Source organism: Lepidochelys kempii, chromosome 17 (genome assembly GCF_965140265.1).
Source record: "Lepidochelys kempii isolate rLepKem1 chromosome 17, rLepKem1.hap2, whole genome shotgun sequence".
In the NCBI taxonomy this organism is placed as follows: Eukaryota; Metazoa; Chordata; order Testudines; family Cheloniidae; genus Lepidochelys; species Lepidochelys kempii.
In genome coordinates, this window is record NC_133272.1 from 10795097 (window position 1) to 10822257 (window position 27161).

The 27161-nt window shown below is 42.6% G+C and overlaps 2 protein-coding genes across 18 annotated transcripts in view; one reads left to right on the forward strand and one right to left on the reverse strand.

Moving 5' to 3' along the window:
• The window catches only part of RAP1GAP2 (RAP1 GTPase activating protein 2), a 265418-nt gene extending 258673 nt beyond the window's left edge, over positions 1 to 6745 (forward strand). For all 14 annotated transcript variants that reach the window (XM_073315725.1, XM_073315710.1, XM_073315712.1 and 11 more), the window contains one exon: positions 1068 to 6745. The gene's annotated coding sequence lies outside the window, so the exon portion shown is untranslated. The remainder of the gene's footprint in view (positions 1 to 1067) is intronic.
• Positions 1073 to 27161, reverse strand: LOC140899743 (immunoglobulin kappa light chain-like). 4 transcript variants are annotated; one of them, XR_012155436.1, is made up of 9 exons: positions 27014 to 27161; positions 25783 to 26013; positions 18950 to 19225; positions 16917 to 17258; positions 15668 to 15994; positions 14769 to 14855; positions 14140 to 14180; positions 11020 to 11259; positions 1073 to 8321 (listed from the first exon to the last, which is right to left on the reverse strand). XR_012155436.1 is itself a non-coding variant. In XM_073315727.1 (9 exons), the coding sequence occupies exons 1-8, from the start codon at positions 27057 to 27059 to the stop codon at positions 14166 to 14168; spliced, it is 1341 nt and encodes a 446-aa protein (XP_073171828.1). In that variant the 5' UTR covers positions 27060 to 27160; the 3' UTR covers positions 9209 to 11259; positions 14140 to 14165. The 4 variants fall into 4 exon arrangements, 3 of the variants coding, with proteins under 3 accessions (XP_073171828.1, XP_073171827.1, XP_073171830.1); XM_073315727.1 differs by lacking the exon at positions 1073 to 8321 and adding an exon at positions 14270 to 14286 and having other exon boundaries at positions 9209 to 11259; positions 27014 to 27160; XM_073315726.1 differs by lacking the exon at positions 1073 to 8321 and having other exon boundaries at positions 9209 to 11259.

Sequence of the window (27161 nt, forward strand, 5' to 3'; positions counted from 1 at the left end):
GTCAACGGTTCTAGCTGTTGCACTGTTTTTTTTAAAGGAGTGGTTAGAATTTTTACAGTGAGAATAAGGATCCATTTTGTTCATTCTCATAACTGGAAAAAAACCAGGCTGAATAAGTTGCTCAGACATCCCGTCCTCACAATTCTCCTTGCCAAAAAAACATTTGGGCAGGGCAGACCTCATGCATGGAACTATTCAGCTCATCAGGTATGTTTTAGAAGCATTTAAAACATGGAATTGTAATGGGAACTGTTTTGCAACCCTTAGCAGTTTATCAGCTAATGGCTATAATAACTTGGGGGGTGGGGATGGGGTCTCAGTCTAGTTCTAAACAGACATGTGTCCACAGCAGAAAATACCTCCATCAGAACTGGCAACAACTCTGTTTCATCAGAGGAGGTTTGCGCCTGGCTACTCTTCTGGCTTATGGGTCACCCCCTCCAAGTCAAGGTTGAAATATACTGATGAGCAGCTTGCAAGGCCAATGTTGGAAATTCTAGTGGTTTCATTGCAGGTCTTGTGATAGTTGTGTTTTTTGTTAAGGCCCCAGCTCTTGGAGTCCTGTTACTTCACAAAAACCTCAGCTTTCATTCAATTAAAAAGTTTCTAGCCCTCATAATTGTGGTTAACAGCCTCAAACCCCAGACGCATCCCAAAATATATAATTTTTTAAAACCAGGCCAATCTCCTGCTCTGTGCGTGCTGACTCATGAGTTTTCAATACTTAGAGTTTGCAGCACTGCTAATCCTAACTCTTCTGTGACTTCAGAGGGAGATGGAGTGGCTCAGCACCTGTGAAAAATCTGGCCTTTCATGTTTACAGTTATCACTACCTTCAGCAAATAATATGGGCCTGATCCAAAGCCCACTGATCTCAGCTGAAGATTCCAGTTGGCTTGGACCATACTTTCCACTTGCAGGTGAAAGTTTCTACAGCCTCATAGTGCTTTGTGGAACTCTGAAAGTGGCACGTCTTATTCATACTGTCGCTGACCCTTTCTTGAGAATTTTCTCCTCTATCGTTTTTATTCTCTCTTTTTGCCTTTTTTTTTTTTTTTTTTTTGCAGTTTATTTCTGTTATGACAAAGGGAAAAACTCTTCTCTTCCACCATCAAACGGGAAACCATATTCGCTACACTAATAGCAACTGCCACGCTGCATTGTGCGATCTTCACCTGCTCAGCTGTACCTTGAAGTCAAGAAGAAACTGCCATCTAGCAGAAATTTCTGTAGTCTAACAAGAACCCGTCTTTTCAGAGTGGTAAGCAAGTTGCTCGACTCCCATTTTGTCTGACAAAACACATTCTTGCATTGCAGCGGGAGATGCATCTTCTACTTGAAGCAACTTCACCCTCTCACTCGGTGCTCTGAAATGTGTTACCCTTGTGTGCGCCTTGTAGCTATTTGTCTTAAGATGAGTGTTGTTCATCTTGTAGATCTTTGACTGGAAAAAGACAATTCAATAACCAATCCTGTTTCCCATTGGCCTTTTCCTATTGCAACTCTGTGTCTATCAATTTGAGCTAGCATCTGTTTTTCCTTGTCCAGAAAGTAAGCAGGACAGACATTCTCTGTCCTTTCAGGATGTCTTTATGCTTTATTTTTAGTTGCCTAATGAAAAACAGGTGGTTGGTTTTTTTTAAGGGTGGGGGGAGCTTGTCAGGAGACACGCACAAGCTCTTTCAAATATATTTCTTTGACTCTCAGCTTGGACAGGAGGGATCTCCTCCTCCTCCTCCTCACTTTGCTCTGATCCGTTAAGGGATTTTGGAGAAAAATCCAGGGAAAAATTCTATGCTGCTGTAAATCAGTAAATCTCTATTGACTTCCGAGAGTCACTGTAGTCTAGTGGATGTGGCCCTGGGTTTTATTCCTGGCCGCTTTGAGTGAACTTGAGCAGTAACTTCTGTGGGCCTCTGTTCCCTTCCTCCTTGTTGGGGTAGGAACTGTCTCATATGATGGGTTTGTTCAGTGCCGAGCATAATGCGACTTCCAGGCACTCTCACTCTAGAAATAACAACAACAGAGGCTGCACCATTTTACAGTAGAGAATTTGGCCCTCACTCTTTAGGAGGACATATGGTCTGGAGAATATCCACTTGGCTGGAATCTATCTCCAGCAAGCAAATTACAAGCTGACTTCTGTTGTTTGTTTGTGTAAACTCGCTTGGCAGGGCTGGGTAACCCACCTACTCAGAGGAAGTTCATCCTTTTGCTGTGTAATGGATTATTCACATTCTGTGGGGAGCGGCTGTGCAATGTCAAAAGAGGGCTGGGAAGAAGGGAAAAAAAACCCATCCTGTGAAGTGTGTGTGATAAATGAGCAAACGCCACTCTCCCGCTCTTGTTCTAAGTCTCCATAATTCTACATCACCCTGGGGTATGGCTTATTTCTGCAAACAGGGCTTGTACTTGAGCAAGGTTCTCCTTTGCTTGGGCAGCAGCCGTGTGGTTTGTATTTTTATGGGTGCCATGATAGTATACAAGAGCCTGCAGAATGACCAACACAATGCTCTTGGGAGACATCACCAGAGATTCTGCACCTCGCCCAGTTAGCGAAGGAAGTTTGCCATTAGAAAAGGGACAAAAACAGTGGAGAATGTTTAAGCTGTATAAATATGCCACAGATTTACGGTATTGTGAGAAAACAGTCAGCCCCCCCGCCCCATTTTTCCTTCCACTTTATGCTTCATGGAAAGTGATTTCACTTCCCCCTCATAGGTCAACTCATCAGTAGGTCACCTGCCACCTTTCAAGACTCAGGTGCTGTTCCTTAACAATGCTGTGTACTAACTGCCAGGACCTGAGGGCTCCTACAGAACCAAATGTAGAAGTTTAATCAAACACCAGGGTCAATGTACATCCATTGCCCTGCACCTTTTACTGTAGTGCAATGAAAGGGTAAAATGGAATTATGGTGGTTGGCTACTTTGCACGGTGTGGCTAAGGTGAGGGAGAGTCAGAGACTGGACTATTGGAGACATTTAATTAAACAAAGAAGAGGCACTTTCATTTTTATCAGCACCTGAACTGCAGTGAGAGGGGAAGTGCTTTATATAATTTAAACACCTTTTCCCCTGCCCCCAAACAGAGTGACTTAAACTACAACTGGGCAGTGGTGATTCTGACTACTAAGTAGATCTCAAAAGCACCCATTGAATTTTATGGGCCAGATCTTCAGCTGGGGTCAGTAGGTGATGCTCCAGTGACCTCAATGGAGCTATGCTGACTTGCACCCTATGAGAATTGGACCCCATGTATCAAATTTTAGTTTCACATGAAAGACTTTTCAGTACCTGACTTGTTCCTCCAGAAAATGGGGGAAAAGACTGTAATTTCTATGGCAAAGAGTTGCTAAAGCTTCTTTTATGGGAAAATAATTTACTAATTGCACTCTGTGGTCCTTCTCCCCCCCCCCCCCGTGTGTGTGTGACAGCTTGTACGTCATTTCTGGTGGTGGGTACAAGTAACTACTTTGATTTTGATATCAGGAACTCTAAATACCTCTATCAATTTCCATAAAATGTAGCCAGCTTCCTTTTTTTTGTTCTTTTCTTTTGAGTGGGCTTTGGATGGGCCCTCCATGTCACAGGGAGTCTTTCCACAAGAGGGCTTGGGACCCATTCTATTAGCACTCTAAAAAGAAGGTTTCCACACTCTGTAAAATGACAACAATTTTTTTCCTTAAATTAATCCAATTGATTCACTAACACTGCCTCATTAAATGAGGGGTGTCACTTGCATTTGGAAAGAAAATTTTCATACTTTGAACTTCAAATGTATGCCCTAACCTCTGGCACCAAAGAGGCTCTGAAGTGTCCCAAATGGGTCTCTGGTGTCTAATTTGTGGATGTTAAGTGCAGAATTGGGCACCCTAATATAAGCACCCCCACCAATCACAACCATAAAGTGACAGAGGAAAGTTTAAGATACATGTGAGCATAACAAAGCGAGGTACCCTATTTTCAAGCAGCCCACAGCAGAGGGAGTGCTTCCCACAGGCAAATCCTCAGCTGGTACACTTCAGTATAGTTTGATTAAAGTCAAAGGAACTACACTGGCTCTCCAGCCTTGAAGGATCTAACCCCATGCTGGCAAAGTGCTGTGGTAACTTGGACACAAGCTTGCCTGGCCTTTGGAAAGAGCCTGAAATTTTGGTTGAGGCAAACACACAGTATGAAGAACCAAATGTTCATTTTCGGTCAGTAGCACACTGCATCTTGGTTTACTAAAACAGATACTTACATTGGTACAGGTGCTGCCGCTGCCTACACGTAGTCTGCCCATTTAAAATAAAACTAATCGCCATATAAGAGCTTGTAACTATCGCCCTTTACTTCATCTGCTGTTATAGACAAATTTTATTGATTATTTTCTCTGAGAACAGAAAGTTTTTCTTTAAAAAGTACTGCTCTCTGCAGAATGAAATACTAGTAACAACTAACCAAAATTCAGAATATTTTCCCCGACTAGAATTTAAATATTAAAAATGAATATTTTGTTTAAATAAGGAAAAAGCACTGTCTCAAGTCCTGTTTTGCAGCAGTATGTATAGATAGGTACAGATGTCTCAGGTTCAAAACATTTTAAAAGCTCATATTTGTGTGCCAGGGCAGCAACTTTTACATATTTTCTTCACTCTTTCACTTAGATATTGTTTGATCAATTTCCTGAAGCCATATACCAAAACGTCACCTGGTAGTTTTTTTTGGTATTTCAATGGGCTGCTTTGATTCTACAGAAGTCATCTGTAGCTTAAGTGCTGATCTCTGTAAAATCTTTCAGCATAAGACATGTCATCTTGGGGTATTTCATTAGAGACTGTGACTTTCAGTAAAAGTTGTTTGAATGCGATTCAAAGCAATGTCAATGGGAAAGTTTGAAAATATGTGAGAGAAATACAGCAAAGTGGACTCATCTTCACAATACCACTCCCACAGAATTGCAGAGGGGATGGAGACTTAAGGTCTTCAGGTAAAGTTTTCAAAAGTACCCAAACATGTCAGGAGTTTAAGCTTGATGAGTCTTAGATACTTTTTACCCCCCTCACCACTTGTGATCATTAAAGATCCTGTGGAGCATTTTACAAGAGTAGGGGTTTTAATGCTGCTGTCCTAGCCACATTCCCATAGAATTACTTTATCTACTTACATTCCTTTGAAGTTTTAAGGGGGGGACAGTCTTCTTCTTCACTTCCTGTGCTACACCTAGGAGGCATCTGCACATCAGTATATATTGCAGAGTGCTTCAGGATGACAGAACTACTGAGGGTTTCCTCTAATGTAGTTCTTAGTTAATACACTAAATTCTCAGACAGTGCACTTTTCCAGTGTGAGTGAAAAATGGGGATTCAGAAAGCAGAAACAAGATATTTGTGTCATTCTTCACATGATCCACAAAAAAGAGAGATTTCTATGGGACAGTGTTCTAGGGTCTGTCTTACCTTCTTGCACTGATTTTACTGTATTAACATGGGTACGATGGAAGTGCAAACACTGTATATTTATTTAATTTCCAAATAAGACATTCTGGGCCAGATCCTCAGCTGGTGTAAAACAGCATAGCTCCACTGACTTCAGTGAAGGCCTGGTCTTCCAGTTGGGGGTCATTTTATTTTATGCTTTAACTTTTCCACCACTTATTTGAGCCCGAAGGGCAAGAAGTTCTCTTCCCTAATCTGCAGCACATCCTGCACTTGTTACCTGCCTGGAACTTCCACAGAGAGCACTGGGGACTCTAGACAGAGAAGAAGAGGGGGATTTTCAAAAGCTCCGAAGGGAGTTAACAGCAGGAGTCAAATTGAAAGTCTATGGGGCTTGTGCTCCTAAATTGCTGAGCCTCTGAAAACCCCATCCCAAGTATATCATATGCAATCAATCCCACATTGCAGACAGGAAATCTCAAGTGCGGAATGGAATGGAGAATTTTGTCCTGCCTCTCAATAGCAGGAAGGGGATTGGATTGCAGCTGTGTACACAAACTTACATGTACGTAAGTGCTTTCCTGCATAAGTCTCACTGAACTCCACAGAAAGCAGAGCCCTTAAAGTGCTTTGTTGAACAGGGGTGTACTTAAGCAAATATTTAACTGCTTTTCTGAACTAGGGCTTTGGTTAATGTAGCGATGAAGGGCCACACAGCGAGCTGGTGTAAATGGACACATTAACACCAGCTGAGGATCTGTGCCAAAGATTTTTCAGCGATCTTTGGGCCTGATTGTGAGAGGCACATACAACTGCCATTGAAGTCAATGGACATTGTAGGGGCTCAGCACCTCAGACCTTCGATTCATGGGGCTTACGTTCAAAATTCTGTTTCATTTTTAAATAGTTAAAGGTTTCTTTTTTTTCCAAATCTTAAAGCATGCTTTCAATTTTTTTTGTCATGAATGTAGTACTGTATAAAATCCTGCAAAGGGTTTTCTAAATATTAGAATGTGACGAGAGGTAACCATGTAGAAAAAAAATTCTTAATGAAATGTATCTGACAAAAAAATTATTTTTTGTAGAGAGGTGATGCTTTGTAGAGTTTCTGGTTACCTATGTTTGTGTAAATAATGTACATTTAATTTATTGCTATGGTAGCATATTGTATTTGTTATGTATAAAAACTAATTCTAAAGGTTCAAAAATGTATATTTTGTTGCTTAATCGTGTCTTTGCAAAGTTCACAATAAATAACATATTTTGTGCCTGTAAGCGTACCAGGATTTATGTGCACTGATAAAGCATTTGACTTAAACTGCACCCTGCAAAGGTTGCTTGTGATCTCCCTTATGTGATTTTATGCTGGTTTACTTCCATGAACTACAGTGGAGTTACTCCTGCTTTACAGCAGTGTATGAAATCAGAATCAGGCCCTATGGGAAAGCAAATGTAAATGAATGGCTAAACCATATGAGCCAGATCCTCACTTTGTAAATTGTAACTGGCATACATCCACTGATTGCTATGGCCAATTTCCATCACCTGACACTCTTAATATAGTTGGTAAACACTTTTTCAAAATGAAAAAGTGATCCAACACACTGTGGGCCAAATTTTGTTCATTTAAACTGGTGTAACTTCAGTAGAGTTACTCCTGATTGAGAACAGAATTTGGGACCAATTCAGCAAACCATTTAAGCATGTACTTTTGTCCCATTGAATGCAATGGAACTTTAAACTTAGCTTTACGCACATGCTTGACTGAAGTGGGTACTTGGCCATTTAAAATCTGACACTGAAGCTACCCATTCCAGTTGCTACACGCTATAAATGGCCAGTGCCTTAATTCAATGTTAAAACAATGAATGAGTGCCCTTGCTTATCATGATCTGAGTTGACCTCAAATAGATTTTCCAAACCAGCAGCCTCAAATTGGGTATTTCTCTCTTTTTAATGTTGTGAATTATTTACTTAACAGAAACCACAAAGGCCATTACTAACACATAGTGCCATTTTCAGGCATCATGTCTCTTTACAACAGTAAGCTCCATAAAACTGTAAGATGAACAAGAAGTGATGACTTTTTGCCCCTTTGGTTAAGAGCACCTGCAAGTAACAAGCTGTTGAATACCAGTGCCCTGGAGGTTGTCTGTGGGTTTGTTTCCAGGCAGAAGCTGTACTGCTTTAACAATACTGGCATCAAAGTGGTACCTGCCCCTCATGTGACACGGCCAGTTATATTGGTGGAAAGGTGCTTTATACAAATATATTTATATAAAAATGGGTAGGCCAGGTCTCAGTCAACATGGTGGGCAGACCTTCAGCCGGTAGAAATGCCTGAAGTTCATTTGACTTAGCTAGAGTTATACCAATTGAGAAGCTGGCCCTCATGTTCTCTTTTTTTTCCAGAGGTGAATTTATTTCACTAGAGTACTTTTTTGAAGCAGAGCCCCCCTCCCTTCAAGGCTCATCGTAAGTAATTTAGGGTGATACTTTGAAATAACATTGGTCCCTACTACTAATCAAACCACATGAAAGAAGGGAAAATAAGTATTCAATTAGTCTAAAACATGCACATTACAGTAACCACCTGGCATAGCTTACCTGGATTCCACCAACCTTTGAGCCCTTACAAACGTTCTCCCTGTGCCAGGTATGAAATTGGATGGTCACTGAAACGCATAAGGCCTCATTTAAATCCCTGTAGTCTGGAAATTCAGTTGCAATGTCCCAGATCCTTCCCTCCTGATGTTGTCTGGAGGCCACATGACTGGTAAAGTGTTCCTAAAGCTTCAGCTGAACAAACTACAAAAAACGTCTGACGCTTGAGCAACACCGGCTAATCTTCTTTGTTAAGGTATTACTCCACTGTCCCTGCAACTTTATATCTTCAACACTGTAACAAAAGAGGGAAACAAAACCAGGAGGCAGAATAAATCTTCCTTGATTTATACCTCAAAGATAATACAGTGGTAAGTGTCATGGGAGTATTAGTCTCTTTATGATGCAGCAGGCAGAGTGCAAAGCACTATAAAGCTGGGATTTTTGACAGAGCCAAAGGGAGCTTAACGCCCTTCTTCTCCCTCAGCCTAAAATGATGAGAGTTAATTGTTGCTTTGCACCAGATTCTACAGTGGTGAGGGGCAATGATGAAGTGCTCTGGCAGGAGGCCCTGAGATGCACTGTCGCTGTACCACCTGTAAAGATGATGCCACATGTGTTTCCCAACTGCAGCATCCAGTCCAACGGGTGTGGTGCTAGCCGGGGCAGTCCTTGGTTTCCTTCAGAGCAAGGATGGTGATTAGGAAAAGGCTGGGGGAGGCTCTTTCACCCCCTTCTCCCACCGCACAGGAGCCAGCCACAAACTGGTTCGATAAGGGCACTGTGTAAACAAGACTTCAAACCTCATCTGGCCTACCTTAGGGATGCAATCCTGTCCCCATATAAATCAACGGGGCCTGAATTTCAGCCACTGGCTCTGACAAGTCCCAGTGTGACTCGTACTGGAGTAAACACAGCTACACCCGTGGCTAAAATCCCAGTATATAGACAGCCTTTCCATGCAACCATGTAACTTTCCCCTATGGAGCGGAGGATGCAAACCAACCAAAACCGAAAACAACATTCACACAAACCCTTGTCAAACACAACGGCAAGCCTCTGTTGTAGAACCAGCCACGGGGAAAAACAGGGTGGGAATATTGAGACATGAGGAATAACAAATCCATGGACCTTACGCCAACAGCCAGAGATTAAGAATCCAATCAAACAAATCAGAATGTATTTGAATTTTTCGTTATGTGTTTTTATTGCTGTTTAATGACCTCTTTGCATTTCACAAAACTAAGAAAGCCAGCAAGCAGTTTGATTGATTTAGATTTGCACAAATACTAAAAAGGGGCCACAACATGACTTCAAGATATTCCAGGTAGAGCCAAACAAGCCAACGTAAATGACCGCCAGGGGCCGTGGAAACTTTAAAATTCAAATACCTTTTCTTTCCAACCATTTCCCACCCTTATAACCAGCCTGCCTGGATGCAACCACCATTTTCAAATACCTGGGGAATAAAAGGTAAGATTTGCAACGTGCCCTGAAGTTGATCAGACAGTCTATTGCAAATGGGAGTTATTTCTAAAGCCGTGGGGTCCTCACAGAGAATTGCTCAGCCAGTAGCCTCATAGGACTCCAGCACATCTGCTAATCTCAACTGCAGCTGCATGGCTCAAGGACAGAGTCTCACATAGGTAGGTCCTTAAGCCATTTAGGGCTTTATAGGTCAAAAATCAATACCTTAAATATCACCCAGAAACCCAACAAGCAGCCCACAGAGATGGCAGGGCACTGGTAGAATATTCTCTACTTACCAAGCAGGCTGCCGCAATCTGGCAGCAGCTTCAATTTCTGGGTTGTTTTCAGGGGCACAACTTAATTCTTGGCTAGGCACATAAATATTAAAGAAGATAGCCAGTGCCCAAAATGGGGCACACAGTAAATTAACTCCTCAAAAAGAAGCACCGGTGTAAAAACCACGCCTCAGCAATGGCATGTATAGCCTGATGCACCCCCATTTTGCATAAGTTTTTTCACACAAACTGTGTCCCTAAGGCAGATGTGAATGATACTAACCAGTGAGCGGGCAATAGACGGCACAAGTTAGAGTAACACTGGTCGGAAGGTATTGTCTGCATGTTAAATAAAGCATTTCTATATCTACAAGAGACAAATGAATAGGACTAAGCAGGGCAAAGACACGTTTGAAGATATGTGGAAGGATAAAGCAGAGAGATTCAGGAAGGTTGTTTTAGATGGTAAGTACTGCAGAGAAGGTGCTCAAACCAGCAAGTGTGGAAGCAAGACAGAGGGAATAGAGTAGGACTCTTGCTGTCATTTACTAGGATAAGCGTACCTGAGCACCCATGTGGCTTTAAAAAAACGAAACACCCCCCCCCCAAAAAGCCCCAGCCATCATAATCCTAACATGCAAATACAAGACATCTGATTGATGACTGAGAAATCCTGGTGAAATCCCTTGGAGGGCATAAAGCCAGATTCTCCACCGCCCTGCACCTTGTGTAGTTTTTTACCCCAAAGGCCTGGTCTACATAGATCTACACCCCCTGAGCGCCATAGCTAGGTCGGCAGAAGAATGCTTCCATCAGCCTCGTTACCATCGCTAAGGGAGGTGGGTCTTCCGGCGACGGGGGAAGAAAAAAAAACCAAACTTTTCATATCCTACAGGTTGCTATGCTACTATCACTCCCATTGTGTAAACTTGGCCCAAATCAGTGCAAAATGCTAGTAAATCCGACTGGGAATGTTTCACACCCACTCTGCACTTGTGTAAATGATTATACAAGGGACCGGGCAACAAGAAATCTGGCCCATTATTTTAAAGGATCTTATCTACAGCCTTGTCCGCATACAAGTTGTATTCCATTAACTATACCAGCATACAATCCCTGCTAGCACGGAGGAAGTTATTTTAGTGCATCTTATTTCCATGTAGTAAGGGGAATAGGTGTCCACATACGGGGATGTACTGGCATAACTACCTACCGGCTGCATCAGTTTAAAAAAAAAAGAATTCATACCACTAAGCAACATTCATAGCAGTACAAAAATATCCAGACCAGGCTCAACTTTTCATTCCTTTACAACTTGTGCAAATCAGAATTCTCCACTCCCACCGCAGTAGCTTGTACAAGTGTAAATGGCTCCAAAGTGTATGTTCGGAGAAACACCATCTAGAGCTCCTGGTGCAGATCCAGCACACGTTCTTTCTTTCCACTCTCTGTGTTGTGATTCATTCCTCAGCTAGGGAGCAGCAGTTCCTAAAAGTGAGGGACAGAAAAGGATATTTTATATTGATTTCTTTAAAAGGATTAAACTGAAAGCCTGGCCTGCTTGGAGCATCATTCTTTACACAGAGCACACTAGTTTTCTGTCTCCACTAGACTGAATGTGTAGACGATGATAAAAATGGTAAGTATTTTCTGGAAAGAACCTAGAACAAAATGATCATCATCTTGTTTTGTTCAAAATTTTTCACCAAGTTGTTCTGATGACATGAATCAGTTTCATTTCTGGTATTTTTTAAACTTCCCTTTGCTGGTAGAAAGGGAGGAGAAAAGAGGAAAAAAACAAAGAACAGACCAAAAAAACCTGAGCCAAAATTTGTTTCGACGCATTTCGTAAGATGAACATTTCTCACAAACATGTGTTTCCTCTGAAAAGCTATTTTCCATCAGAACAGATCATCTGTAATATTAATTTAGGTTCTCCTGGCAGGTATGCATGGACGATGAGCAACTTGCATGACACTGGGTGGACTGCAGAGTCCCCGGTAAACTGTCCGACATAGTTGAACAAAAGACCCAATCTCTTAGTGGTAAGTCCTGGCCTTCAGGCACAGAAGTTCTCTCTCTAGCAGTTGCTGATCAGCTGTGTAGATCCTGGAAAAAAAGGGTCACCTCACTTTCCGTCGCAGTCTTGAAGTTAGAGGGTGACATCGCCCATTGAACTAGGGCTCGGGAGTTTAGTCCCCAGCTCTACTTTGTGTGAGCTCAAGCAAGTCATTTCAATGCATTGGGCCTCAGTTTCCTACCTGTAAAACAGGGTTAATACTTGCTTTCTGCTGTCCTTTGCCTATTTCAGTTATAAGCATTTTCAGGCAGGGACTGTCTAAGTGTGTGTACAGTGTCTAGGACAATGGGCCCAGGATGACGGCTGAAGCCTCTAGGTGCCACCATAATAAGAGTCTGGTCATAGAAAACACCAAATGAGAGCATGAGCCTACTGCTCTCAAAGGGATAAGACAGAGGGATTTGAAAAGAGAAGATGAAACGAGTGCAAACCAAACTAAAGGCATAAAAACCTGCGAGTGATCCGATCCCACTCTCAGTGATACTGAGGCACTCGGTATTTTTTGTTTGCTTTTGCTTCGCTGTTTTAAGGGCTTATGTCTGAGAGCCAAAATCCTAGCCCCATGGTAACCAGCCTCAGGAAGTATTTTTGTCTTTACTCTTATGGTTGCAAGCTTTTATGTCTCATTTGGTCCCAAGTCCTAATATTTCCAGTGAGGAGGAGAACTTACGTCCCAATAACTCTATGGTCACTAAATACTCAGAGGACTTTTTTGAAGCATAGGGTTGTTAACCTGCTGTTGTGACCCAATTCCAGCTTGGATAATTACATTCTGTCCTTCTAAAATTTCCTCTCTAGTTTCAGCTGGAGACAGAATTCTTCTTTACTTCCAATCCTACAATTTGGCAGTCTGCTTTTTTGTGCACTCCTTAAAGAGCGGCGGCTTTCAACTTCAGGAGAGTCTCACAAGAAAAGTTTGTAAAGGACTACACAGTAACACTATATTAAGACTTTAAATTTTATAACAACCTGCACTGTATGTTCACAGGGCCATAAAATATTAAGCATCTTTGTTTTTCTTAATTAAATCAAATGCAAATTAAAGAAAAGATAAGGCAAGACGTATCGTCACTCAGGAGGTTAGATGTTAATTTGCTTTCTGCATTAAAAAAAAAAAAGGAGGGGAGCATTACAGGTAAAGATGCCCTGGGTTGAGATTTGCAAGGCAATCTAGGGGATTTAGACTTTTTCAAAGGAGCCTAAGGGAGTTAGATGCCCAATTGACAGTGTAGTGATTTGGGGGGGGGTGATTCTGCACTGCACCTCTTAGAGGCACAGTACTGAACTTGCAGCCTAGGGGAAGTTGGGAATATGATGGCTTTAAGCTACATTTGGTCCCTCCTGATTTGGGGCTGCTCCAGGAGCCGCTCGAGGCCCATCTAAGTTACAGCAGCCTGTCACCATCTACCTGTGGGCACTGCCCAGTGCTATGAATATGCAACTCTTCATTGTGCTGATCTCTGAGTTAGTATATGCTGGAAAAACAGAATATCACTCTTCAAATGCATGCAATACTATTATTCGCTTCCGACTGCAATAAAAATATATTGGGGAAAAAACAAAGGTTTCTTCTGTTATTTCTATTTGGGAATAAATGGAAACAACTTTAAACACACATGCAGCCCCTTTCATCAAAGTAAATCACTTTACAAATATTCAGGAGTGAAGCCTTGCAACATGTGAGAAGCAGATAATTATTATCTCTATTCAGCAGATGGGTCAATAAAACAGAGAGGATAATTGACTTGCCCGAGTTGATGAAGTTACTCAGTGACAGAGATCAGGACTCCTGACCCCCCCTTCCTCTTTATCTCTAAATTATACACACCCCACTAACAACATAGGGCAATGCTGAGCACTCTGGAAAACCCCACCTTAACTGTGCTCCCTTTGAAGTCGACGATAAAAATCCCGTTGCTTCAAGTGAGAGCGGAGTTAGGCTAATGCTGAGTGCTTCTGAAAATTCCACCCACGCTCTTTCTTCGGTACATCTTCATAGCCAGAAGCAGCAAGGCTCTGAGCCCAGGTCAACAGACTTGGGCTCCCGGGGCTTGTGCTACCGTGCTAAAAAGAGCTACTCAGACAGCATTTTTAAGCTGCGGGTTGAGCCAGAGCTTGGCTCTGAAGCCCACCCCCCTCCCTTGGCTTCAGGGCTTGAGCACCAGCCCAAGCCACATCACCTACGTAGCTATTTTAGTGCAGTAGTGCGAGCCCCACATCTGTTCACCCAAGCTCGGTGCCGCCGACAGGTTACTGCAGATTACCAAGTTGGATCCTTTGCCTCTTACCTGACTGGATTGAACGGTCTCATGCTCTAGTAAGGTTTTGGCTGAAATTGAAACAAAGACAAACACATTAGAGAACAGCCCAATGGAAACAACATAAAGCGAATGGGTAGAAAACAGAACCGAAACCTACCTTATTGGTGCTCATCCCTAGGGTAGAAAAGAAAGACGGGTCAGTCCGAATGTGGAACTATAGACACCACTTACCAGCCATAACCAGACAACTCAGTTACAGTTCAAAGTTTGGGCTTAGAGTCTCCGATGGTGTAAATCAGCCTGGCTCCACTGACTTAAATGGAGCTAGGCCAATTTACCCCATTTGGGGATCTGACCCGGTATTTCAATAGAACCCTGGTGTGCTGAGGCTACTGCACACCACGCTGACCTGTATTGTCTCATTGTTTCCTTCTACTTCCCCCACCAGTCTGTCTGTATCCATCCGCTGCCTCTACTCTTATATTTAGGTTGTAAGCTCTTTGGGGCAGGGACGGTCTTTAGCTTAGCACAGTGGGGTCCAGCTCTATGACTGAGACTCTTATGCACTACAATACTACAAATAAATAATGGGGATGCCAGCAAACTCCTTTCCACCCCAAATAATGGTTTTCACACGCTTTTTTTTTTTTTTTTACCTTGGTAAAGAAAATACAACATCACAACAAGACACCCAGCAAGGACGACGAATAGGATGACAAGGAGCCAAGTTGCTGAGGTAGATTCTGTCCATAAATAAATAAAAGAACCATTTTATAAGAACAACAACAACCTGCAGAGAAGAATAAACACGCTGTTGCTTCTTAGAGGACATAGATATGATTTACAATAATGAAGCCATATTACATCTGTGTGTGTGTTAAAAACCAGTCTACTGCAGAGGATTAAAAACAAAATAAAATAAATAGAACAAACCACAGCTGAGGCTCAAGAAACTTTTGGGGATCAAAGTAACAATGATTGAGGTGGGATTTACGACCACATGGCGTTAAAGGCCGGAGATTGAGAGGACTTAGTTATTAACTCCCAGGAAGTGCCCTGAACAAAGGTTATTATTGATATTTGATAGCTGAGCATGAGGGTGAGAGATGATACACAGGCACAAAGATTGCATGGGTGGTTATTATTACTGTCCACTGTCCTAACACTTAAGGCTCACGAAATCACTCTCCACTCCTCACTGAAATCTCTCCAAGAGAGCCCCTCTGCTGTTGCCCAATGGAAAGGAGTTCAAAACAACACGGAAACACAAGCACACTCAGTAAGCTTTTCCGAGCAAGGACCACCTTTGTTCCTACACTTTCTACTGCACCAGGCACACTGTTTTAGTTTAACAAATTAAATCAACCAATCAATCACAGGGTCAAACTGGTCAGGAAGGGATTTCTATTCTCCCTCCCCCAAAACGTTGATTATAAATTAAGTTTGCTGTGCATTTTTCTTTGTTGTTTGGGGTCAAAAAAGGGTGTGTGTTTTTCTGTTTTTTAACAAAAATGGAAATATTGTTAAATGCCGTTTCCTCCGGTGAACACCGTACCTGTCACTTTCACCGTCAGGCTTTTCTTGATTGGGTGCTTTAGGCTTTGGTGTTCCACTCGGCAGGTGTACCGACGCCCATCGTCCCTGAGGGAGGCCTTAAGCAGGAAGTAACTGGAGAAGCTGTAAGTCCCATCGCTGTTTTGCCTGTGACTACTAGAGACAACGTGAGTCACCAAATGTGGGAGCATCCCCTGCTGCATTGGTTCCTGAAACCACTGAGCCTCGGCATCATGAGGGTAAAAGTGACTGATGTCACAGACCAGCTTGTGTTCGTCTCCTTCCACCAGAGACAGGACAGCAGCGTTCAGGGTCACCGTGGGCTTTTCTGGTTAAAAAAAAGTTATTACAGTGCTGCATCCAGATCCATTTAAAAATAAGCAAACTCTGCTATTAAAATGGCTCCATTTAATGTCCCTCATTTCTAAAGAGATCACTGATTCTAGCCCCCAAATTACTTCCCATCCACACAAATTTGGTTTCCCTCACTTATATTGCTGAAAACTGTTTGCACCAGAAACACAGAATCACGAGACAGAGCTTCACTCCACCAAAGGAAGGAATCCCACAGCATTATAAAGCTTCCACCATGAATATATTTGTGTCCCCCCCTTATTTTGGGGGTCCCTGACCCGTCGTGACCCACATTTACGTGTTGGCTGGTTGAGAAGAATGGCATGGAACCATTAAAAAACCCTTAGACATGTACCACCCACAGGCGTTAAGTTTATCATAGAAAAGGGAAATGACACAGGTACTAAGCGCAGCGGTCATCCTTTAAAAAAGGAGCTTGCTGAATATGACCCGGCTGCACTGCAGGACTTGCCAAAGGATGCTCCACTGGCTAAAAGTCAGCTGCCCTAGCTTTGTTATGGAAAGTCAGACTTGGGAGAGCACGAACCCTTGCTGCTGGATCTGCCCCAAGCTCTGGTCTTGGGTCCCTGATTCTATTCCTTGATAGAGTTAGACACAGCAGGGTTTATCCCACAGAGACATAATTAAAGGGTGGTGGGGAAAAAAAGCACCAGATAGCGATCCCGTGGGCAAGGAGACTGGATCCTGTCCGAGAGCCTCACAAATTCTCCCCCCTTTGCTCAATTCCAGCGGCGTACTTCATAAATATAGAATAACACACGGCGATTGTTAAGCGATCACCCGTCCGTATCAAGGCAAGTATCCTCTTATCCTGCTACATGAAGATAATACAAAATTTTCAGCATTGCCCAATATATTTAAAAAGAATCAATTACCTACTATTTCCAGCTGGATATTCTGTGCCCAAAGCACTGAGGACACCAATATTTGGCAAGAATAGGTTCCTGCATCTCTTACTCCCACTGTTCTTAGTAAGAGAGAAGCATTCCCCTTCGGGATCTCTGCTAGGAACATCTCAGCCCGTTTATCCTTGTATTCCACCTGCCTGGCAGATCCATTGTAGGCAAATATCAGCTTTTTGTGTCCCCCTTTCTGCTGTAATATCCATTTGATGGCGACATCTGTGTTGTGATCGACTGAGAAAGCACAGCTGAGGAGGACATCCTTATTCAAGCCAGACTGGATTACAGAGGGTCCTGTGCGTACCAAGAGTACACCTGTAATGCAGATGATAAAGCATCATTAGAGTGACCAGATTTTGGATCAATGGTGCTAAACTCAGTCAGAGTACAAGCTGCCATCTAAAGACACACAAACCCATACTACAGAATAAAGCTTATACATGGTCAGAGCGAGAAATGGGTACAATTCATTGCTCTGCCACCAACTTCTTTTGTGCCCTTGGGCAAGCCATTTAACATCGCTTTGTGCCTCAGTTTCTCCATTTGAATAATGGGTACAATTAGCCTTCAATAATTCATAACTGTGTTACAAGTCTTATGCAGCGTTGTAGCCGTGCTGGTCCCAGGATATTGAGAACTCAAAGTTTCAAACCTCGTATTTAGCAGGGACACCGAGTTAGTTTCCAAGATCTGAAGAAGAGTTCTGTATAAGCTCGAAAGCTTGTCTCTCTCACCAACAGAAGTTGGTCCAATAAAAGATATTACGTCACCCACCTTGTCTCTCTACAAGTCTTAGTTAACTAACACTGGTTTTTGCAATCTAGGTTTTCATGATACTAAATAACTGGGAAACATTTATAATATTCTTTAAAATCCTCAGGTGAAAGACTATATCTATATATTACTTCAGTCGAGTTATTCCCAATTTACACTGGGAATCTGGGCTGGCCGGCCAACTGAAACACACACACACAAAATAAAAAAACGTTTAGGCTTCAACAAAGAGGCTATCTTTTGGCCAACAGAATCCCACTCCTGCTATTGTAAAAGTGAAAGTGAGTGTGTGAAAGCAACATGCTTGAGAGGGCTGAGCACAGAGTCTGAATTCTATTTTCTGTTCTGCCACTAAGCCAATCCGCCTCCCTGCCGCAATCTCCCATCTGAAAAGGGAAGATGATCCTTGACCTCACAAGGGTGCTTTGAGCATTAGCTAGTTAATGTCTCCATAGTGGTTTTGAATATGCAAAACACTAGACATGTGCTAAATAGTATTACAGACCATTGTTGTTATTACTTGCATTTGGGTTGAGAAGCTGCCAGGTTACACTTTTCTGGCAATGCAAGTTATCTTTACATCTACTTTCCAGTCCCTTTACCCAGCTACACTGGAGTCAAGTGGCATTAGCTGTATTGGCAATCCTAAGTATTCATAAACCATGAGTCATACCTCCCAGAATCATGAAATTGGCTTAAAAATTAAGAGATTTAAAAAAAAAAACACATTTGGTCTTCTTTTTTATTTACTTTCTAGGTTTTGAGTCTTTAAGAGACACCAGGGTCAAATTTTCATCATTGTCTCCATAACGATGAAGCCTAGAAACTTACTTTCTAAAAAATATATATATTTGACAAATTAATTTATTATCAAAAGGACTGTAGAGATGGTCTCTTATTCACAAGATTCCAGGAGCTGGGGCTTTAAGGAAAACACCAAATATCTGGACACCCCAAATAAAATCGCAGGAATCGGCAATTCTCCCATTGTGTAAATAAGAATGAGACCCATTATTTAGATTATACACAACCCTAGCAAAGCTGCTTCTCCCTACTTTAAACCCACCAATGGGATATTTTAAAAATATCATGATGCTAGTTATTTCATTGACAAGCTCACATTGTCTTTACAATGCCACATGAATATTGTAAAACTTAAAGTCCTCATTTGGGCGGTGCAGTAGAAGTGCAAACCAGGATTATTATTTCATTTTTTTGGATAGTCTTGTTACCTGAAAGATAAAACGTCTCTGTGTTGCCTTGAGAAACATCTTCGGGAATTCGGTTCTCTGCCTCTTTGCTGGCACTTGATTGTACCAAAAAGACTGTAACGGTGAATTTGTCATCCAGGTGCTTTATGGTGCCAGTGAACCATGAATCTAGTTTATGAAGTTGAGTTTGTAACCCAGGCCAGAGGATCTGGGTGTTATCTGTAAAATATCTGCTAATCTTACATTCAAGCTTGTCAGTATCCTCATCCACGTGTTGGAGAATATCCAGTGAGGACTCTGCATGAAAAAATACACATGCACCTGTTAGAATCCCAGCTTTTCTTCATCAATGTTATGGAGAGAGTTGAACTATCTACACACACCAGCCCAAACAGCAAATACAATCCACCCCTATTCAATCTCAGTGGTAATCAACTCTCAGCACACGCAAAAACAGCACGGAATTCTCCTCCCCAAACCGCCAGTTTTACAACAGGCTCAAGTCTCTGCCTTTATGGACCCAGTTGCGGAGTTGTGGCCCTAATTTGGTTGTAGCATCTCAGGACTAAGATAAAGATGCTTGTTAACGAATACCACACGCACCTCTCCTTCAAGGCTAATTACCCTGGCTTTAGGAGGGGTCTGACACGACAGAGCCTGATCAGGAGAAATTACACAGAAATCAATGGGAGTTACACCGGAGTAATAAGATTTAAGTGAGATTGGCACCAGATCTACGGTTTTCAGCATCTTTGAAATGAGTATCACTGAGCCTGCAGACTGTCGATTATCATCAATATCAGCTAAGGAGCTTTCAGGCTTAAAGGGTGAAGCTCTTTCCTGTACAGAGGCTTAAGAAGGACTTACGCGGTTCACAGACCTCGTACTGCCTGAAAGAATAGCCAAAGAAACAATCAAATCAACAGATGAGAGACCAAGAAAACAGACAGATGTCCTGATTTCTAGAGGTCAGCTGCCGGGCTCATCTTGTCACAATGTCTTTTACCAGTCCCCAGAAGCGAATGAGGAGATCCCTCCACGAATTTGACAGCACTCACTTGAGTGCACTGGGAAAAGCACAGAGTTCAGCAGACTGAATAATGGGATATTCTGGGGAGTGCCTTTTAGTCAGATACATTTTACAAACATAGGGGTATTCTTGCCCCTTAAATTCTTTCTTTAATGCAGTATATTGTCACTGCTCTTTGTCATTCGCCATACACACAATAGGTTATTTGTGAGCCACACAATAAGTCACTTAATCATAATCACACAATAATGTTATTTCTAAAGATAAACCCAAAGCAAACCCCCAGACACACAGGGGAATTTGGAACCTGGATCAAGATCTGAACTTTGCAGCTCAGATTCCTCTCCTACCATGCTCAGCTCTGCATGAAAGGGCCCCAACAGGCACATCTGTTCTCTGAATCCTCCTACACTGTTGTGACTAATTTGAGGAAAATGTACTCTGCAGATCCCACCTATGTTGTGATTAACTTTATCTGGTGATGATATAACAGCACAAGCGAACAACATTCCCAGCAAGATTTACCCTGGCAGATTTATCTTCCCACTCTTGCAAAATGATTAAATATTCGTTTACTAAGTGAATTTAATGCTGGTAAAGACTGAGGACTTATCTACACAGGGAAGGTAGTATGCAGTAAGTGAGGGTGTGAATTTAAAGTGCATTAGCTACTCTGCACCAGCTCCCCATGTGGACGCTCTTAATGCAGTTTGGCTTGGAATACTTCCAAAGTATATTAAGCTGATGTGCACGAAGGTGCTCTTAGGGTGCGGTAGGAGTCCACATGGGGAGTTAGCGCTATTGCGGGGCCTTTCCCCGTGTAGACAATCCCTGAAGTCTTACGTTTAGTCACACAAAACATCGCCGCCTGCAGTAACGCCCACAGTGACCTACTGAAGTGCCTCAACCATGAGCTGAAGGGAAGTCAGGTTCTGATCATTCCTTGCAATAGGGCAAAGCCAGCTTAGCTGAACAGCAGAGGATCAGCCCTGCCCGTGCCATCCTGCTGTGGTACAGAGTTGCCATAGTGACTTCTAGGCCATTCTCATCCCAGCTGCCCTGGCACACAGAGCATGCCCAAGGGATGTGGCTGAGGAAAAGGGAGCATGGTCAGGGCAAGTTGGGGCAGTTGGTACAAGGTTGACCAACCTTCAGAGTTATTTCCTATTTCAGTCTTTGGGCTGCTCTGGTTTGTGTCCGGGATTGGTCTGTACCCAAGAAGGCCCCAGTGTCAGAAGAAGGCTTACAGCAGCCGCCATCCTCACAGGCACCGAGTAGAGCGGAGCCACAACTCAGGATCGGGGCCTCACTCGCCAGGCTCACTCAGTTCTTCTGAACGGCCAAACCAACCACATATATAAGTGGCTCCCTCACATGGGCACTTGTCCACTAGAACCTGGGACACGACCCGCCAACTCATTTCAGGTTGGCCGGCCAGCCACCGCTAAGTTGCGGTCACTGTGACCCGAGGCACCCCTGTATTCGGACCCTACACACTACTGCTGTGATTTCTGTACCAAATACGCCTTGTGAAATATTTGAAAACAAACAACCCCCTGGTCAATATCATCATTGTAAATTGTCTATAACAAAGCTGGATGTGAATTATGAATGCTCACTGGTATTACCCTTTAATCACAGACTTCTAAGTGTATTTAAATCAGGCATGCTGGGGGGGAGGGAAGAGTTGATAAACTGTTTTTTTCCAGATAAAGACAAGAGGATGACACCTCAAAGCAGATATGGCTCAAATTCAATGGGCTATTGATTTGTATCAGAAGTTACAACAGGAAGAGATAATTTGGAACCAGCCCCAGCTTTATTTTTCAGACCTCAGGCGTCCTTTATTCAGCCTGAACTAATGAACATTATCTGGGGGCATCTTTTGGAAGAATCAATTAAAAAGGTACCCTGAACTACAGAGAGACAGGGAGCAGACCCCTAAGTTATCCTCCACTTCAAGGAGGCAAAAAACCCACATGATTTGATCTCTGTGATGGGTCCTGGCCAAGCCAGCCCGTCAAAAGCTGGAAGGGTGACGGGCGGAGGGGTGGTTGTATTTTGTCATTAGGAGAGCTTTCTCCTAGCAACAAAGATCTGCGGCTACACTGCAGACCTTACAGCGGCACACAAGGTAGATGTAGGAGGCTAAGTTACAGGCTTTAAAAGTGACAGCGCACATTCAATTTGCATGTAACCATCTCTACCTTAATTTCTGTTACTTGGTACCACTTAATCCATGCTCTTTGTGTGAATAAACTTGTTTTGCTTTCATTATAAAGCCTCAGTGCCGGATACATGCAGTGACGTCTGAGCTTCTAAGAAGCTGACAAATTGGAATGTTTTACGGTCTCTGCAGAAGCAATGAACCAAATACTTTTTTGGTGACGGTCCAGTAGAGGGACCAGACCCCGCAGGACGATGGTTTTGGGGTGAATTCAGGGCTGGAAGGGTTCTAAGGTCGGCCTGCAAGGAGTAAGCAAGTTGGGCAAGGCCAGCGTGAGGCTTGCGGGCTGTTGGGGTTGTAGCTCCGGACAAAAGCTGCACAGCTAGCCACAAGACGCTCAGAGTTACAAGGCAAACAGTGACTGACCCCCTTACTGGTGTGGGTGAACCCCAAAATGTCCCCCAAAAGGTTTCCATGTCCCACTGCCAATTACTCCCATCTGGAGTCCTCTTGCCCCCCACAAAAGGGAGATGAACCAATAATACTTCAAACATCTGAACAGTTTAGCAGCTACATAGACCTGTGCTGATTGTGAAAGTTACGCAACACAGCTGCTCTGCTCCCCATTGTATTTAGAGTCAGGTCAGCTGACTTGAGTGACAAAACAGGTTCATCACAGTGATTAAGGATTACAAAATAACATGACTAAAGTGACAGCAGAACCTCAGAGTTATGAACACCAGAATTACGAACTGACCCGTCAACCACACACATCTCATTTGGAACCAGAAGTTCACAATCAGGCAGCAGCAGACACCTCCCAACCCCCCACCCCCCCCAAAAAAAAATAAAAATAAAAGCAAATACAGTACAGTACTGTGTTAAACATAAACTACTAAAAAAACAAAGGGAAAGCAGAGTCATTCTTCTGCACAGTAGAGGCTCGAAGCTATATTAAGTCAATGTTCAGTTGTAAACTTTTGAAAGAACAACCAAGAAGTTTTGTTCAGTGTTGTAAACATCACAGAGTTATGAACCACCTCCATTCCCGAGGTGTTCGTAACTCTGAGGCTCTACTGTATGTATTTGGTAACTAGCTTTCCTTACATTTACCTTCCTACGTAGACCTGTATCTGTATACCTGGAGCTCTCATCACCATGGTAATCTGAATGACTTCTTCATTTCTTCTGCTATATTTTCAAAATGCTGCATTCGATATTCTGAGAATAGACGGGGGAATCTACAGAAGACTCTTCAGTCAAACACACTAAAAATGGACCCTCTTGTGTCAAACACATACTGTTTAGATCTTCACTCCACTGTCATTCTTTCACGGAAGGCAAGGCTCATCCTTCTGTTACATTTCTCTCTCGTAAAAATATTTGCTGAAACAAGTCAGGGTGCGTGGGCACACAGAAAACAGTCTGACATAGATCAACACCCCCTTGTCGGTAAACAAACAACTAGCATAGCATGCTTAGTTGTAGGATGTTATGCTGACATCTACTGGCCACTTTAGAATATAGCACAGCATCTATTCATTTAACAAACACAAACTACCAGGGGCCAAATTTTCCCCACAGCAGGACACAAGCAAGAACTCATACTTTGTGTGGGTATGTGAAGTGGGGTCCCCAGCTGAGAAAGGTAGACATTAGTACTCATATATTACATATTTATACTATATATACAAATGTTGTTAAATATAAGAATAGCCACAGATCAGGAGGTCCATCTAGTCCAGTATCCTGCCATCAACTGTGGCCAGCACCAAATGCTTTAGAGGAAGGTTCAAGAAACCCTGCAGTAGGCAGTTATGGGATAGCCTATCCCTCAGGGAAGATTCTTCCTGACCCCTAAAAGTAAGAGGTTGTTTTATGGCCTGACGCATGAGGATTTTATATATATTAGAATTTATTGTTACAACTCTGCATATTCATATTCATTCAATCCCTTCTGAATCCTGCTAAGCTCTTGATCTCAACAAAATCTTGTGGCAATGAGTTCCATAGGGCATGTGCCTATTGTGTGCGCAACAGAGAATCATCATAGCTGGAATGCATAGTAACAGTTATCATTAAAGTTGACTACACATTCCCATTCTAAAGGGCTTTATTTCTGTTTGTAACTTTCATTTTGCAGAGAGGTTTTCCAGGTGTGGTCTCTGCCGAAGAATGAATTTTAAATTTGAACAATAACAGCTCAGTCATTTTTGATTATGAAGGGACTGAACACATATACTTCTACTATTAAAACATCTTCGGTGTGTCTTTTAAAAACTTTTCTAATACCTCATTGGGAGAAGCTTGAAATTTAGCAGAGAGAGAATCCCTAGTTTGGAGATATGCCTCTTTGTGGTCTAGTGAAAATGCATTCTTCTTTGGCCTAAATATAAGGGATTAAAACACCGTGCTTTGATCATATGCACTTATGTTGCCTGAATCACAATCTCCCAACCTTCTACTGGCAACAGCATGTGCACAAATAAGTAAGTTGGGCACAAAGATCTGAAGGAGCATACGGAATGCGGAATGGCTCTGAAGATGCCGACTTATTCTGTATGATCTATTAATGCATGTACTGAGGTAGGTAGGAATCTAACTTCATGTGTCTGATTGTCTCATAGGGTCTTACTAATTATTTCCCGGTTGTTCTCTTTCCCACATTCTAAGTAAAGTAATGCGCATGTGGCATACCCTGCTTATCAATCTGTGGCATAGCCAGCTGACGCATCTATGACAACACAGGCAAGCTCCTGCTTCATATCAAGTCTTTCATTTTGTATATGCCATCTAGCCAGTCCACAGCAACAGCAAGCTAGATTTCCAGAGGAGGACACTGAAGGTTTTAGTAAGTGAACACGATGAGCGAGAACAAGGCCCTCTGATACTTTAGCTCCAGACAGGCTAAGTAGGATACACTCACGCACTTGAATTCCAGGCCCAGCTCCCCTACTGACTTGCTGTGTGGCTTTGGAAGATCACAAGAGTCTGTGTCCCTACTGGAAAAGTGGGGATAATATTCACCTACATCCCAAAGGCGAGGCTAGAGTGAGCAATGTTTGCAAAGGACTTTGTGGGTGTAAAGAGCTCCAGAAGTGCTAAGTATCACTGTTCTCCACAGCAGGCTGACATGGGAACTCTACAATGAGAGAGGATATGGCCTCAGAGACAGGGAAGCTATTGCCTGAATCAGAAAGGCCCCCCCTTGTGCTAAACGGTCGATGGATGATGACTCAGGCTGCTAATCTGGACAACCTGCTCCACCCACAGTGATGGGAAGACAATGCAAGCATAGCAATACACCAGCTCTCTTTGTGGGGGGCCTCCACCCAAGTGCAAGCAATAAACAACCTTACTGGCGAATTCCTTTTGGCCATCTCAAAGTATCACCGGCTTCCTGACAGTGGTGGATTAACACCAAAAACCACTCCAGGTCCCCCCACTGAGATCACCGCCAGGGTCCGATCCATGTGCAGCATTCCAACATTTGTGTGCTACCATCCCTGAGCAACCTGAAGGACACCCCCCAGGAGAGATTTGTCTGCCAACCTGCCCAGAGACTGGGGACCCCGGTTTTGGTTGCCTCAGCCTGCACCTACTTTACAACTCCCCCAAATTTGCTCATATGCCTGAGCATCTAAACAGATTACTCACCTTGTACGATAAACGTGAGGGTATTAGCAGCAGGAGGATTTTCTGAGTGAGGTCTCTTGGTGTCCTTCGATTTAGTTCCACTCAGCAGGAGCCAGGCATTCTGTCTGATGTACTTGAAATCACTTAACGATGGGATTGTTTCACTTGTCTCAAACAAGCAGGAAAGCTGCCTACTACTTTGACTAAAGGTTGAACCTGCTGTTGCAACTCCATTATGGTGATTTAGGATTCCTTCAAGGCAATACATGCACAAATGCATTAAAAAAAAGTACTGTTGATCTTTTAATTATAAAAAATACCCCTTAAGTTTTGTTTTCCCATGTGAAAAAAATGTAATACATTTAGCTAACCCCATTTCTATGCAGTTTTAATGGCTCCATTTGGTCCATAGTATCTTGAATATTACTTTTTTTGAGGGTGAAGGGCCATTTTTCTGCATTATAGGAGTACAAGAAACTTTGGGCTCGTTATCCATAAATCTTTTGAGGGGAAAACAACAGAAGATATAAAATTTTCCCTGAGCAAATACATTTTGCTTTTTGGTCACAGAACGTAATGTAATTATTAAGTTCTATTTAAACTACGGTTGTAGTATGATATAAATGATTAAGATGGTATATACATAAAAGTTACAAACGCAGCACATTAACCCAGACAAAACAGTTTTCAAAACCCCAAATCATGCTTCATTTCAAGTTTCATTAATCGCCAGCACTGCAGGCCAGACTGACATCAATTCAGACAAACCTAGCCCAAGTTTTAAATTTGTGGTTCAGTTTGTTGGAATAAATGAGCTAAACTTGGTTGTTATGTGGAGTCTATCACAAACCTGGGCAAAATAGCAGTTTTGGCTGAGTTTCACTTGGAGATTTTGGGTTCATTTCTATTAAAAAAAACCCCTAAGGCTAAGGTTTTAAAGTGAGACTCATGAATTTTGGGTGTCTCAAATTGGACACCCCAAAACTGAGGTACCACAAAAAATCACTAGAGACTTTTGAAAATCTTAGCTTTGTTTTTGTGTCATAGAAATCTAGGCTATTTGGATCAGCAGTGTTCTGCAGTGAAACCACCGAGAGGCCAACAAGGATAATCTCATCTTTACAATAGGACAGAAATCATCACAACACCCAACAGTCTCTGGCAACAACGGATCAAGAATTTAGCCTATAAAGTGATTCAGTCTCATTTTACATAGCACTATAACACATGCAAATATACTAGGTGTACATACCAGTGCATAGGAAGCAACAAACTGCCGTGTAAATCCTACAATTCATAGTGGAGTTGCTTTAGATACAGAGCCACCCTCTACAGACACTCTTCTTGTCCCATAACTTTCAGTTCTCTCAATTTCACTTTCATTTCTTTCAAAGAGGCTG

Excerpts from the sequence above, each read along its gene's own strand:
- LOC140899743 (XM_073315726.1), bottom strand. The coding sequence starts at position 27,059 with ATGAATTGTAGGATTTACACGGCAGTTTGTTGCTTCCTATGCACTG. Across the intron at positions 26,014-27,013 it reads TTGTTGCTTCCTATGCACTG|GAATCCTAAATCACCATAAT; the intron begins GTATGTACACCT and ends ATTGCCTTGAAG. Across the intron at positions 14,181-14,768 it reads GTTGTATTTTCTTTACCAAG|CCAAAACCTTACTAGAGCAT; the intron begins GTAAAAAAAAAA and ends TTTCAATTTCAG.